This window comes from Typopeltis vanoorti, chromosome 25, assembly GCF_054136105.1.
Source record: "Typopeltis vanoorti isolate ZY-2024b chromosome 25, IOZ_Tvanoo_1.0, whole genome shotgun sequence".
Taxonomy (NCBI): Eukaryota; Metazoa; Arthropoda; class Arachnida; order Uropygi; family Thelyphonidae; genus Typopeltis; species Typopeltis vanoorti.
The window spans coordinates 41,238,183-41,252,986 of record NC_143573.1 but is presented as its reverse complement, the minus strand read 5'-3'; the positions used below and the strand labels follow the sequence as shown (position 1 = coordinate 41,252,986).

The window sequence follows — 14,804 nt, the reverse complement described above, 5'->3', positions numbered from 1 at the left end:
TTTGGCTCACAATACTTGTCATTCTTATTTTATTGTTTATCCCATTTCTTTTATATATGTACATCATTTTCTTTTTATGTATTTGGTTCCTACATAATGATGTTGCCCATTCATTTAACTCACATCTGATTTATCTTCCTAACTCTGGGAATGCAGCCTGCTGTTGCTTCCCTCATATATTCCTTGATCATTTCCAATGCATGGTTAATATCATTCAATTTCAGTTTTTGATGGAATGGTATAACTCCAAAGCCACTTTCTAAATTTTTCATAATTATTAGCTCTGCAGTTATATTCCTTTACTTGAATTCTCCACATGCTTATTATCTCAATGTTAAGAACACATGATCACTCTCCTCATTTGGAGGCTACCTTGGTTGTGGGCAATAGATCTATCGTATTCTGGTTCTTCTCCCTCATATGCTGTTTTAGGTAATTATCTCTCGATAGCCATAAATTCTCGTCCACCTCATCATATGTATCCTTTTTCTCCTTCCACTCTATAAGTTTGGCATTTCTCCCACAATAATTACCCATTCTCTGCTCAGTGAGTTAATTTGCTGATGCATTCCATCTGTGTTTTCTTGTGCACCTTTATCTAAAATTTTTGAAGTAATTTGCAAGCTATGTATTTACTATGGGTAACTGGAGTTTTTTTTTTTTTTTCATTATATAATTAACACGAAGGACATTTAATGTTCTACTAAATTAAATCTTGTGTAATCTTTATATTCTTCCTATTCTGGCAGTTACATACTTTCACTGCAGGCAGGTTTTCATGAGCATGGTACTTGAATAGGGAATGGTTTGGAGAATAAATTTCATCTTTGGGAAAGGAGATAAGCTATGGTAGTTTGGTAACTGGTTTAAATGAAATGCTTCTGTCGCAGGATTCTTGTTTGTTCTGAGGAGTGCTGCTATTTTTCTGCTGTCCTTTGTTAGTATAGTATAGTGATTTAGTTTTTACTCTCTTCTCCCTGTAGGTGGAAGTCGATATTTGGTGATCAATGCTTTATTTTTTGAGAGTTGTAAACACTTGCTATGAAGATGGCACTTATGATTTTTAATGTTAATGGAGTATAAAGAGCATTTTTTTTTTTTTTTTTTTGCTATGGGTTTATATCGTCATTTCCCTGTTTCACTGGGTGACAGTAAGAGTGAAGATGAAGGTACTATATTGCATATATGTGTGGGAAAGAGAGTGGTAAACTGAGAGGAGGGGGTTTTATACTGTTTTCATGTAATTAAGGCATCCCAGAATAGGTCTGTTGTTTTGTTCATTTTTTTTTAATCTGAATTGTTTGCTGACTCACCAACTGTTTAAGGGGAAGAGTAAGTTTAGATTGTTGACCCAATTTTTTTTTAAGACTGTCTGTTCCAATATAAAATTTTCTGCAAAGGAAAGCACATCAGCATGGTCAGCAGTACTACCAGTTCTCTTGCACATTCACTTAATACAGAAGACAAATTGCTGTACATAACACAAAGCTAAGGCAACAAAGAAACAAACAAAAATGACAATGAGCTACAGTTTGTTTTAATTCCATCATAACATAATACATAAAAACAATTTCAATTTCTCAATATTTCCAGAATATAATAAAAAATGATATAAAACTTTCTATTTTCTGCTGCTGCTGCTTTTTTTTTTTTTCCAGCTGAAACTACAGAGCCAGCTCTCACTGCAGCAAACCAACAAGTACTAAAGGTGTGCAATAGTGAATAACATTGGATCAGGCATCTCTCTTACATTTGAAATATGAAATGCAAAGGATTCAACCTACCTATAATACCAGAATGTCTTTCCTAACATTTTTGTAACTTTCTGCAGAAATTTTAACATCCCTAATCATAAGAAACTGTCTGTAATAGGATAATGCTAAAAACACAAAAAAGGAGATTTTAATACAAAAGAAAAAATTGCAGATTCAAATTAATTAAAGGACCACGATTACAGATTAAAGGACTAATTCTTACTGCTGCGATACATAAATAGTTTCAAAAACCTTTAGGAAGTTACTTTATCTACTTAAAAATAATTCATAATTACAAATGATTTCTGGAAAAAGGATACTGGAAAATTACTGATATTTTCTGATTGATGTAGAAAGTTATAAAAGATGGAAGATAATTTCAGAAAGAGAAGTTTTCACAAAATAAATATACATAGAACAAAACATATCGAATTCTGTGCTTTTTTTTTTTTTTAAATTAATAAAAGAGGTGATAGATTTCTTTTTACCCACCTACATAAGAAATCATAAAATTTCTAAATGTCTTTATATTTATATCCAAAAGTATTTATAACTTTTTAAAAGAAATTGGATATTTAAAATTAAGTGCTTTTTATGTGCAAAACGTTGCATGTTGAATAATTAATTTTACAGCATATATTTTTGATATATGCTGTAATATATCAGCAATATTCTACAAACCATTAAAAAAAAACAGTTAAAATATATAACCAATTAAGGAACATAATATAATGCTTGGACTAATAAAACTAATTTATTTTTTTTAATCTCAAATAAAATTATGTAGTGCATTACACACAACTGAAAGATGATTCCATATTCAATATTATAAACTGGACACAAACAAAAACTAAAAACAAAAAAAGATTTTAATACAAAAGAAAAATTTGTAGATTCAAATTAACTATTTAATAACATTCATAATTAACAAAAAGTACATTTCACTTTATCATAAATCAAGTAATAACAAAAATAACTGACTAACAAAGTGCAAAAATGAATGGTATAGCTCACTACAACATGCCTAATCACCAGATGATCACTTCCAAATGTTTATTTATTTTCTAGAAAATTGCATTTACTTTTATACAAATAGTCTACTCATATTTTTCTCTTTGCATATATACATAAAGTCTTCAATACCATAAGCAAATTCTTAATTATTATATACAATAGAAAATGTAAACATCAGTGGATTAATGATAAATTATTTTACAACAATTTATTATATCTTTTGTTATGATTCTTGAAAATTATGAAGCTCTCCTTGGTCATTTTCTGGATAGCAGAGTAACTTCCATATAAGCAAATTCTTAATTATTATATACAACAGAAAATGTAAACATCAGTGGATTAATGATAAATTATTTTACAACAATTTATTATATCTTTTGTTATGATTCTTGAAAATCATGAAGCTCTCCTTGGTATCGTTTTCTGGATAGCAGAGTAACTTCCATAGTGTCCATTCCTTCTTCAAGAATACCACTGGATGTCACATCTATATTATAATTGTTTGCCTAAAAATAGCAATGAAAAGTAAAAAATAATGTTGTGAAATCACATTGAAGTGAAATCATAAAAAATTCTTTATAATTTCTTTAGAAATGTGCAGCATTTATTATTATCATTATTTTAACCAAGATGACCGCGCGGTTAGCCTAGTGGCTTTACGCTTCGCAACCATATGCCTGGGGAAGGAGTGTCCCAGGTTCGATCCCCGTTGTAGACGTGAGGAATTTGAGGATCTTCCTCAGGCATAGCCAAGTTAGCCGGTCTTGGGCGCGGTCAGTAGGGTTTTTTCCACCAGTTTATCTGGCGTTTTTCATCCCGCAAACAGGCAAACCGGCCCCGTGAACATACGCCTCTACAGTCAAAAATATATCCCCCCCCCCAGCGGCAGACCAGGCGACGGGTCGGTTGGGAGTAGTACTAACAAGAAGTCGCATCTAAGTAACACGCGGACCCTGCATAGGAAGCGGGAATAACGCGTAGAAGAAGAAGAAGAAGAAGATTATTTTAACCAAGATATCGGTGTTCTGCTTAAGTTCATGTACAGTATCTACGTTCATGCATATACACACAAACTCTGGTCAAAAAGGGAGTATACACACTTGGTAACTGTGCACACAAAATGTTTGCTTTCAGAATTTCCAATTTACAGTCAATAAATTTTGAACGTACTATAAAAACAAATTATATGATAAATCATAATTTTCACTTATTTTATTTAGTAATTTTTCTAATGTCTCCATCCCAATATTACTCTAACCCATTCCAACTTAATACACTCTAATTAGTTACTTTTAGCGTACACCATGTGGATGAAGTGATGCCGATGTCAACAAGTGGCATATTTGTTGATGCAAATGGTGATGGATTTTTATAGCTACACAACTTTAAGTGCATGAATTTAGTACTTGCAGTTTTATACCTTATAGCGAGATGTAAAAATGTCAAATATTACCATGAGAAATATTACATTAGTAGTTTCAGTGCATTAAACTGTAGAGTTTAGGCATAGAATTTCCCATTCAGGAACTTGAAATTTGTTCATAAGCTGCATGTATATGCAGTATTTAAGTATCTGAAGGAGTGAGTTAGGTTGCTCCCCTCTATCATCAGTTGACTCCAAGCGGGTCAAATTAGCCATGTTAGGAATACCCTGGTCTAGATTATCTAATCCTTAATCCACCTGTAGTAATAATACAAGGTACTATTACTATATTATTATAGGTTTATGACATTTCATGGGTGGGTTTAAATAAAAATGGGAAGCATAGTTATTTCTTCACACTTATTTTAATTCCTATTCCTCTGTCCACTTTTCCAGACTTTTAAGATCTTGCAGAAACAAACTGCAGTCATCTAGATAACTATAGATGACAAATTTTTTTCCATATGATGTTTACATCATTAGCAAAAGGAGAAAGAGAGATTTTTTTCTTAATATTTGAACTCAAATGTAATCATTAACAAGTACGTTAAACAATCCTAAAACGGAACTCGAGGGTACGATGCTTCTAAAAAATCTGGCATCTGGATGCCTCCCCTCTAAGTACTGCTTCCTGAAGTCAAGCTATCAACCAATTTTTTTATGCATCTCACAAAATAAGTTAATATCCACTTAGCATACATCTATTTAGCAGGTTCATAAAAGTAACGCTGCTGAAATCTAGATAAAGAACATTATATCCATTACCATAATTTATTTCTTTTTATAGATTAATAAAAAGTGAACATATTCATCAAAACTTTTCATTCCTAGATATAAATTACAACTTTCTCCAGGAGAATTATATATGAGTTTACTCTTAAAGATAAAAGCTAATCTTCAACTTCTTGTGGTATACACTGTTAATAGGGTATCTATCTGGATACTGAATGAATGAGGATGGGCTAGCAAATGAGGGATTTAGCCAAACAAAATGTACTCTTATTGGGCTTAAACCAAAACTAAATGGTGGTACAACATGATGGAATATCATGTTGGCTGGAGAGTTACCCAATTAAACAAGGTTTACAGTGTGATTGTCTGGGACCTAGGGTGAAAAGTGAAAAAAGTCAACTACTGGACCATACCAAACAAATTTATCATCTTCCTTCATTCCATCAACCTTTGAAACAATCTCCCTCCATACTGGTTTTTCTACTAAATACAATCCCCAGTTCTTTTGCAGTACTGTCGTGTTATAGATTTGTTCAAATATAGATAAGTTCAAATGTTCATAAAACTCTCGATAAAATGAAACGATTAGTTACATACACACAAATTAAGACATTTGCTGGTGAGCCAGCACAAAATTTTCATTGACCTACTTATAGTTGAGTTTAGTGAAATTTTCAAACAAAAAATTATTTTTTATAATGGCTTTTCACATATGAAAGGTCATTTAATGCAATGTCTGTATGCCTGCATGTCACATGTCAAGAAAGAACTGTTTCACAACAATTAGTTTCTGTTGCATGACAGTGCACCCATGCACTATGCATTGCCTGTGAAGCAGTTTCTGGCTTCAAAGTCAATCTGAATGACTGAACATCTCCCCCTAATCACCAGATTTGGCTCCCACAGAATTTTTCCTCTTCCCAAAGATGAAGTGTGCCTTAAAAAGGGCGCACTTCAGCAACATTGAGAACATCCAACATGGTGTGACCCAGACAATGAAGGAGGTTCCATTCAGAACTTCTACTACACCTTCAAATACTATGTGACAGTTTAAATGTTGTGTGGAGTTGGAGCGAGATTATTTTTAATCTGTGTAACTGACAATTCCAAATATAGCTCTTTGTTTTGATACAATAATTGTTGTCTCGTTACTTTTAACGGGCACACTTTGTATTATAGAAACAAGTCATGTCATTTTACTTTAGTGGTTCAATTAAAAGCAGCCAATGAGCTAGAGTTACCCTACAGATTAGTAGGGTAACTCTAGCTCATATGTAGAAAATTAATATAAAAAATTTAAATAACTATACACATTTCATTTTAGAAATTTTTAAAATCATAAAACATACCAATTGTAAAGTGGCTAGAAAATAACGACAAACTTCCCATTTTTCTTGCTTATCACAGATTTTTGCAAATGACAGAATCTGTTTTCTGTTGTTATTGCTAAAGCAGTCCAAAATGCGGGTACCATAGACATGAATATCATATGGTCCATGTTTCTCCTAGGGAGGGAGGGGGTGAGAGAAAAAATTACATAGCTTTGTGAAACTAAAATACAAATAGCATTCTTACAAGAATATATAAATAATGTGTTTTTCACACATGACAGATACATAAAGATCATTCATAAGAAGGAAATTATTTCATAAAATAATTTCCTATGGTGAAATATGCATGATATTCACAAGGGTTACTTTATTGAATACTTTTTTTTATATCATACATGATACTTGCTAAGATTAAATACTTACTACGATTAAATAGAGAATGTTTTTTTTTTTTTAATAATTTAAAAATTAAACAAAACTTTCAAAATGATGAATAAGTTATGAGTTTTTATTCATATATTATATGCTTGATATCTTTATAATTTATAAAGGTAAGTTCCATTGCCCAACATTATACCATGATTTTGCTTAACGCAAAGTTGCAAAAAAAGTTCGGACAACAAAGTAACCTGGTTTACTTTTTCCCTTGTCTTCCAACATGTAATATGATGTTTTAGTTACAAATGTTCTTTTTTTTTAACAGCAATAAAATTGTTATTATGCAGAGGCCATTAGAATATTTCTGGACTTGACTGTGGAGTATGATTTTATTTATTTGTATGGGGTTCCTCAACCGTCTCGTAGGACTGGTTGAGCCCTCCTAATGAGAAATTAAGTATGTAGTTATGACTGTAAATCCATGTGTGTTCACGGGCTGGTCTGTTCTGAGGTACGGAAAATCCAAGTTTCTAGGTGAAAAAACCCTTTACCTCCATATGAAAAATTAACTCACCTCTACTCAAAAAGAGACCACATAGAGGTTCTTCACGTCATGGACGGGAATCGAACCCTGGTCTTTCCGACCAAACGGCTTCGTCTATACCAACTGAGCTATGGAGGCTCTACTTGGAGTATGAAGCCCAGTCAGTGTGCTGCCTACACCTTTACATTGGTGGGGCCTGTTAGTTGCTGATCAACAGCACTGTCAGAATGAAAGAAAAACTATCCACAGAGGACTGGCTTTCTTTTGAGGGGATGTGTGCTACAATGTACTAATGTTCACTGTGGCAGAAAAAGGAGTCCTACTCAGGCCCATAGTTGACTGCATAGATGCTTCCACCCATCACCTGCCCAAATTCTTAGCTTGTCTTCTAAGTGCTCATACAGGCCGTGCATGAACCTTGGTAAAAAAAAATCATCAGAATTCCTAACAAAACTAGCAAAGGTTGGTCGATTGGTAGAGCCTCTGCTACTAATGGCTCATGCAAAAAGTTAAGGAAGTTTGAGCGCGGTTAGTAGTTGGAAGGGGATCAATTGTTTGAATCTGTTGGCACACACTCCCTCGATGAGTCTTTGGACTCCATGGAGGTGTCACATAATAATAACTAAAAAACTTAGCTTATGGACATCATGGTGAGCTTCAACATCTGATCTTTATTTGCTAATGCACCTCTTGCTGACACTTCCCAGTTATCGTCAGAAACATTCCCTCCAGACACTGAATTGTTCAACTTTGTTATGCACTTAGGCTATTTCATTTGCAGAAACCAGCTCTACCAACAGATCAAAAGAATCATGATAGGAAGCCCTTGTCTCTTGTACTAGCCAGTTTCTACTTAGAACACCTTGAAAACTCCCTATTCTCTTCAACTCAACCCTCCTTTTGGGTATGCTACATGGATGATGTGTTTACCATCTGACCAGAATCAGAAGCATCTCTATTGACCTTGCCTACACACATGCATCAACTTCAGGATAGAAAAAGAGAAAATTAGCCTTACTGGACATCCTCCTTTCCCATACCTCATCTGAAATATCTGCAATATCTGTTCACCATAACCTTATCTTCACAGGCTGCCACAGACAACAAGCTTCATCCCATCATCTATCTCACAAAATGGGCATTATCAAATCCTTGCTGAATAGAGCATGTCACATGCTTTAATCCTAAGGAACTGTAACAAGAAATGGACACCACCAAAGCATTTATCTTACAGAATGGTTTCACCTTAAGGAAGTTTAAACACATCCTAGACACAAGCCCCATCCTTAAGAACTCTGAACCTCACAGCAAATCCCAGTTCTACATATTGTGGGCATCTCAGAGGCAAATGCAAAGATCATGAAGAGATATGAAAAGAAAAGATGAACAGACCCTCTTTCACTCCCTGATGTTTACTAGGATCAGTGTGAATGTCTATGCATACTTTGGACAAACAGGACATTCGGTCAAAAAATTACTACAGAAACACAAGTCTTGTTATCAACCACAATAAACCTGAAAAATAACCTGTTTAAAGAGAGTGCTAAGGTACTTCTACCATGCCCAAACATAAATCGGAATGACTGTCTATTTACTGCCAAGATTTGGGAAAATCTCATGCTCAAAATTGGCAACCAATAGTGTGCCCCCCCCCCATCCCAAATGTCATGTCATTCAAAATTACTTACATCATGTTGTTATTTTATTGTAATTTAAAGTTTTATTTTAATTTTAGTTTCAACTGTAATCGCATCTTATTTTGTAACTGCTTTGGCACCCTAGCAAGTGGCTAAACTCTGTAAAAACGGAATAAGAGTCATCTGTTTTAGCTTCACTTGTAATCTTGCTAATGAGCTGATGATGGCTTGTTAATTTCAGGCTGAAATATTTGCACTAATAAAATTAGTAAAATTATTAGAATTATTAGTCTTTATTCTTGTGAATATGTGTTTCCAAAAAAAAAAATCACCATCAATTTCCTGATATATACCCCCAAGGGGTGTTCAGGTTACTATGACAGCATTACCATGATTAAGTTTATGTTATTATTAATCTCCTATTCACAATTTTCCTCCAAATTAGTCTATTACTTGTAAGCACTTCTATATTGTCATATCTAACACTTCTAAGGCAGTTTTAACTGAATCAATCCACCTAGACTTTGGTCTTTCTCTGGGTCTCTTTCCTGCCATCTTGTTCCCAAGATGGCAGGAAAGAGAACATTTAAGTAGCCATACCATCTTAGATTAGCTCTGCTGACACATTCTTGAATGCTAATAATGCAAGTTCCTTTCTAATATCTTCATTTTTTAATATGATTCTGCCATTGATTCACTCTCCTAATTTTTCTCAGAACCCTTATATCTGTGGTCTCTAATTTTTGATCAAGTGCTTTATTTCTAACCCAACTCTCAGATCCATAACTTAAAATTGATTTGAACACGGTCTTGTATACTGCTAGTTATGTCAGCATTTCTTAATTAAATTGAATAACTGCTTTATTAAACTTGGTATGAAAATTAGCTATAAAAAAACTATGAAAATAGGCTGTGGCATGGGAAAACATCTAGTGCATTCTTATTATTTCAATTATTCAAGCACAATTTTTAGTGAGATCAGAAATTAAATTTGGAAATGGATTACAGAATAAGTTAAGTGAGTATAGTGGGAAGAAAGTTGAAGAAATTTATATAAAATGAAAGAGAGAAACTAACCTAGCAGTATGCATAATAGTACTTAATTTAATTTTTAGATCTGAGAGTTTGGTTAGGAAGAAAACAGCTGATCAGAGACCACATATATCAAACAAAAAATTAGTGGAAATGGCAGAATCATATTAAAATAGAAGGTATTAGAAAATAAGTTGATATTGTTAGCATTCAGGATTAAGTGAGGAAAGCTAATCTAGGGTCATGTAAACAGAATGGGCAAGGAAGGGTTTGCAAAAGAAGTGGTTGATGCCAGAATGACAGGAAAATAGATCATGAAGACCCTGATCTATGTGGATTGATGCAGTTAATTATGTATTACATACTGAAATAAGATCTGACAATACTGAATTCCTGACAAATAGCAGAATAATTTGAAAGCAAAGTTTTTAAAGCTGATAATAATGTAAACTTAATCATGTAGTTTCCTGTACCTTATCACAGTGTCCTGTACAAACCATCCCTGAGGTTCGATATATCATGAATCTAATGATTATGAGGTTTGACTTAAAGGTTTTTTAATACTGTTTTAGGAATGATCAAAGTAATAGCAACATTGCAAAAATTCGAAGTTAAGATTTGAATCTCCGTGGAGTCTGAAGACTTATTAAGGGAGGCCCAGACTACCTACACAATACGTATTGTACCTTTCTTTGAATAAATGCACCTACAAATTACTCACAACAGACTTTAGCAACCCATTCCACTCATTCACCATTTTCCAAATGGAAACTCTAGTCTTGGGGCACTTACCATCATACTCTTACTCCAATTGCAAGGATGATCCCTTATTCTGTCTGCTGTAGCCAAGTTCTGAAACAATTCCTTGGTATCAATCCTATAAAACCATTTTAGCAACTTAAATTTCTATCACACCCCTTCTTTTCTACCTATCAACCAACTTCTGCAACCCACAAATCCTGAATCTATCTTCACAAGAAGCACTGTATATACTACTCGCCATCTTGTTCACATGCCTCTGGATCATCACACCACTTCTTACTCATTCCCGAAAGAACTGGTTGAATATTAGCTCTAAAATAAGAATATGCAAAACTCTAACCCTCTTAACATTGCATTTATTCTGCTTCTGCCCAACTAGATTTGTAATGTATTTTATGTGGAGAAAAATATAACCTTGAAACAGTTTCTTTTCTTCCTGTCTTTTATACACAATAACAATATAATTTATTTATATATTTATTAACTTCTATTTTATTGAACCAATAAATCTTTTTATAAGTCTTTTAGGTTCATTTTATGTAGAAAACATTAGCATATATAATAAAATTAAAATATACCTCTTCCTCTAATTTTGGTTTTATTTTATCATCCCATTCACTGACACGTTTAGAAATTTCAGTCGTTTTTCTATACTGGGCAGCATTAATCAGATAACTTTCCACGTGTTTTCTAACCTCATCATCATAAGTAGTATATAATGAACAATCATTTTTATCTGAAAATAAAATTAATGAGAATCTGTACAGGTGAAAAAGTTAGTTTAACACACACAGCGATAATACATCTATTTTAGTAAGATGAAATATGGTAATATCTTAAGTTATAAATTATTCACAGAAAACTGATAAAAATCTTCAGAAATCCATATGAGGGATTTCACTGTTTAGAGAACACTTAATCATGTAGCATAATATTAATGTTTAATCAAATATGTATGATTTAGTAACAAAGGCTTTCCTTTTCTCCTCCTTTTCGTATAACACGAAAAAACCTGAAGGTTATCTTGGGAGATACACACCTACTATATCTCTCTTTAAACTCTTTCAACTGACAAAATGATCATGGTCACCTCTGGATATCATTATTAAGTTGAGAAATTACTTCTCAAAATAGGACACAAAATTTCCATTCAGCTATGTGCAGAAAATGAAACTCTAAAGATATGACTGGTACTAGTCACAAACACAGATAACATGCATTTTCATAGCTGCAGTTTTATATATGTACTGCTGTTTCTTAACTTGGCTGGAGTTATTAAATAATTAATTTAAAGATTGTTAGAAAAAATATTTGATTCAGTGTGAAAACTATACAAAATGATTTGTACAAATATTTTTGTAATTTTTTTTTTAGAATATACTTATTAGACACTATTAGTGTAAGAAGAATTAGACCTTTTTAAAAACAATGTAGCTATATGTTAATTTGCTGATAAGTCAAGTTTAGATTTACTTTAGGCATAGAAAAATAACACAATTTCATAATTACTAAAACACTCATGAAATGTTGTTACCTGGTGTGTGTTTATATATATATATATATATATGTATCATGCAAAAGCGATATTTGAGAAAAAACAGTTCCAAATTTCACCACCAGGGAGCACTGTAAACACAGAATGCATGGAATTTGCATATCACAGAACCTGACAGCTGCCAGGAGGGTTTAAAAAGATGGACATGGGACTTTTTCCTTCATTCTGTTTGTTAATACTGTCCACAGTGATGGCACTAACCTTGCCCCAATGTGCTTTGCTCATGAAGCTGTACTACTCAAACAATTGGAATGCTGTTGCTGCACTCTGTGAATTTCGTTACCTGAACAAAGGTAGACAAGGTCCACTATCTCCATATGCTCTGTGACAAATGATTAGTCATTTTGAAGAAACAGGACCATTGGGAGTTAAACCTGGCAGAGGTTGCAAACCAATCAGTTTAAAACAAGTGAATGAAGTTGCTACTGTCGTTGTGAAGCAGGCCATGAATAACAGCATTGGTTCTTGCAGTACATGTGCAAGAACTGACATTCACTTTAACATTTCTTTCTCAAGTGAGTTGGATGCTATGTGGCCATGAATGATTTTGTGGGAAAATGAGGCTCACTTTCACCTGAACAGAGCTATGAATACCCACAACTACTGATATGGATTATGCAAAACTGACATGTAATCCAATAAATTCCTTTGCATTCACCCAAAGTTACTGTCTACTAAGTGATAAACAAAGCTATAAACTGGGTTTACAGCTTTGTTTATCACTACATTCTTCTTTGAGGACATTTACCAATTGGGTCCTGTGACCTGCTCAGTTACTGCTGAGAAGTATCACATAATGATAAACAATTTTGTTGTGCCACAGCTACATTCAGGACCTGGGGATGGATTCAGACATTTTCATGCAGGATGGGGACCCTACACACATTGGTCAATCCATACAGGAGGCTCTTCGAGAACATTTCATAGAAGCCAGAGTGATCAGCTATGCGTTTCCCACTGCATGGCCACCTCATTCACCTGATCCTACCCCTTATGACTTTTGGATCTGGGGATTTCTAAAAGACAGGGTCTATCAGGATCATCCTGATAACTTTCCAGTGCTGAAAGAGAGCATAATGTATGCAGTATGTGCACAACATCAGTCTCAACCAGTTACATTCTGCCATTGAACCCACTGCAAATGATACAGTTTGTTTTCACTTTTTTCAACCACTACTATATCAGATGTATTTCAAGCTTTTGTCAGTCTGGATTGTGAAATCGCAAAGTATTTAGCTTTTTCATTCTCAATCACTTTTTGGTCAACTTTATGCTTCTAATAGTCTTTAGATACTTTAAACCCATACTTTTCACATAAATGCCAGTGAATTATCTTAGCTACATTATCATGCCTTTTATGGTACTCAATTTGTGTGATTTTGCTCCACCCACTTATAATGTGGTTTATCGTTTTTTTCCTTTTCTTTGCACAATCTGCATTTACTGTCTTCTTGAATTTTTTGTATTTTTGCCTTCATAACGTTGGTTTTAATGGCCTGTTCTTGTGCTGCAAAAATTACCGACTCTGTTTCTTTCTTTAGTGCTCCATTTCTCAACCATTGCCAGGTCAAGTTGCTGTCAGTGCTGTCCTCTATGCTGTGAAGGTATTTTCCATGTAATGCCCTATTTTTCCATCTTCTAGTTCTTATTTTTACTTGGTTGGTCTTGTACTCCATGGGTTTAAATAAACCTTCTTTCCTTACCTCAAATAGAGAAATTTTTCCATTGTTTGCTGCAAATAATCATTCGGATTTCATTTTTCTTCTTCAACAACTTGCTTTACTTTGTAATAATTCTCTGTCTCCTTTTTTTTTTTTACGTGGTAGGTAGAGCCTGTCAATGTCACTGCGAGATTTGAGGGCATGGTGCATTGTCATTAATTTCCAAGTTTTTTGGTCTAAATTCTCCACCTCTAGCTGGATCCATTCAACAATGCCTGCTGAATATCTCAGAACAGGTTGCTTTTATCAAATTTCCAGCATTAAGTATTCACTTAAGGAGTTTTCTTATTCGCCTTATGTATTCTGCTCTAGATTTTTCTTTGATTTTATTGTGCAGAATTTCTGATGCTTCTAAAATTCCCAAATATTTGTAACTATCTTTGAATTTTATTGCTTTGATATTTTCACCATTGAGCAGCTCAATTCCGTTCAGATCTTCAAACTTTCCTCTTCTTATTTCAGCAATTGCTCATTTGTCAAAGCCAAATTCCATTGCTATATCTTAACTGAATATGTGCACAGTATTAAGCAATGATCCAAGTTAATTCTCTGATTTTGCATACAGCTTCAGATCGTCCATGTATACAAGGTGAGATATCTTTGCATTTTTTGCGCAGTTTGATAACCATGAGCAGTTTTATTTATAATTCTAGTTAAGGGGATCAGTGACAAGATAAACAATAAAGGATATAATCAGTCTCCTTGAAGGATATCCCTTTTTATGTTTACCTCCCCAATTTCTTCTCTATTCAGAAAACTAACATTGTTTTCCAATTTTTTATGCTGGTTTGCAAAAATTTTTGTACATTTTTGCTAATACAAATAGTTCTGTGCATTTTAAAATCCAACTAAGAGGCACTGAATCAAATGCTTTTTTATAATCTATCCAAGCCATATGAAGGTTGTTATTTTTTCCTACGT

The 14,804-nt window shown here is 33.6% G+C and overlaps 1 protein-coding gene across 4 annotated transcripts in view; it reads right to left on the bottom strand.

The window, feature by feature from the left end:
• Positions 1–1,515: 1,515 nt before the first annotated feature.
• The window catches only part of LOC150092682 (condensin-2 complex subunit H2-like), a 266,667-nt gene continuing 253,378 nt past the window's right edge, over positions 1,516–14,804 (bottom strand). For all 4 annotated transcript variants that reach the window (XM_090414632.1, XM_090414635.1, XM_090414633.1 and 1 more), the window contains 3 exons: positions 11,186–11,343; positions 6,273–6,428; positions 1,516–3,274 (listed from right to left, as the gene is read on the bottom strand). In XM_090414632.1, coding sequence (XP_090270758.1) covers positions 3,149–3,274; positions 6,273–6,428; positions 11,186–11,343 — 440 coding nt within the window. In that variant the 3' untranslated portion in view covers positions 1,516–3,148. The remainder of the gene's footprint in view (positions 3,275–6,272; positions 6,429–11,185; positions 11,344–14,804) is intronic.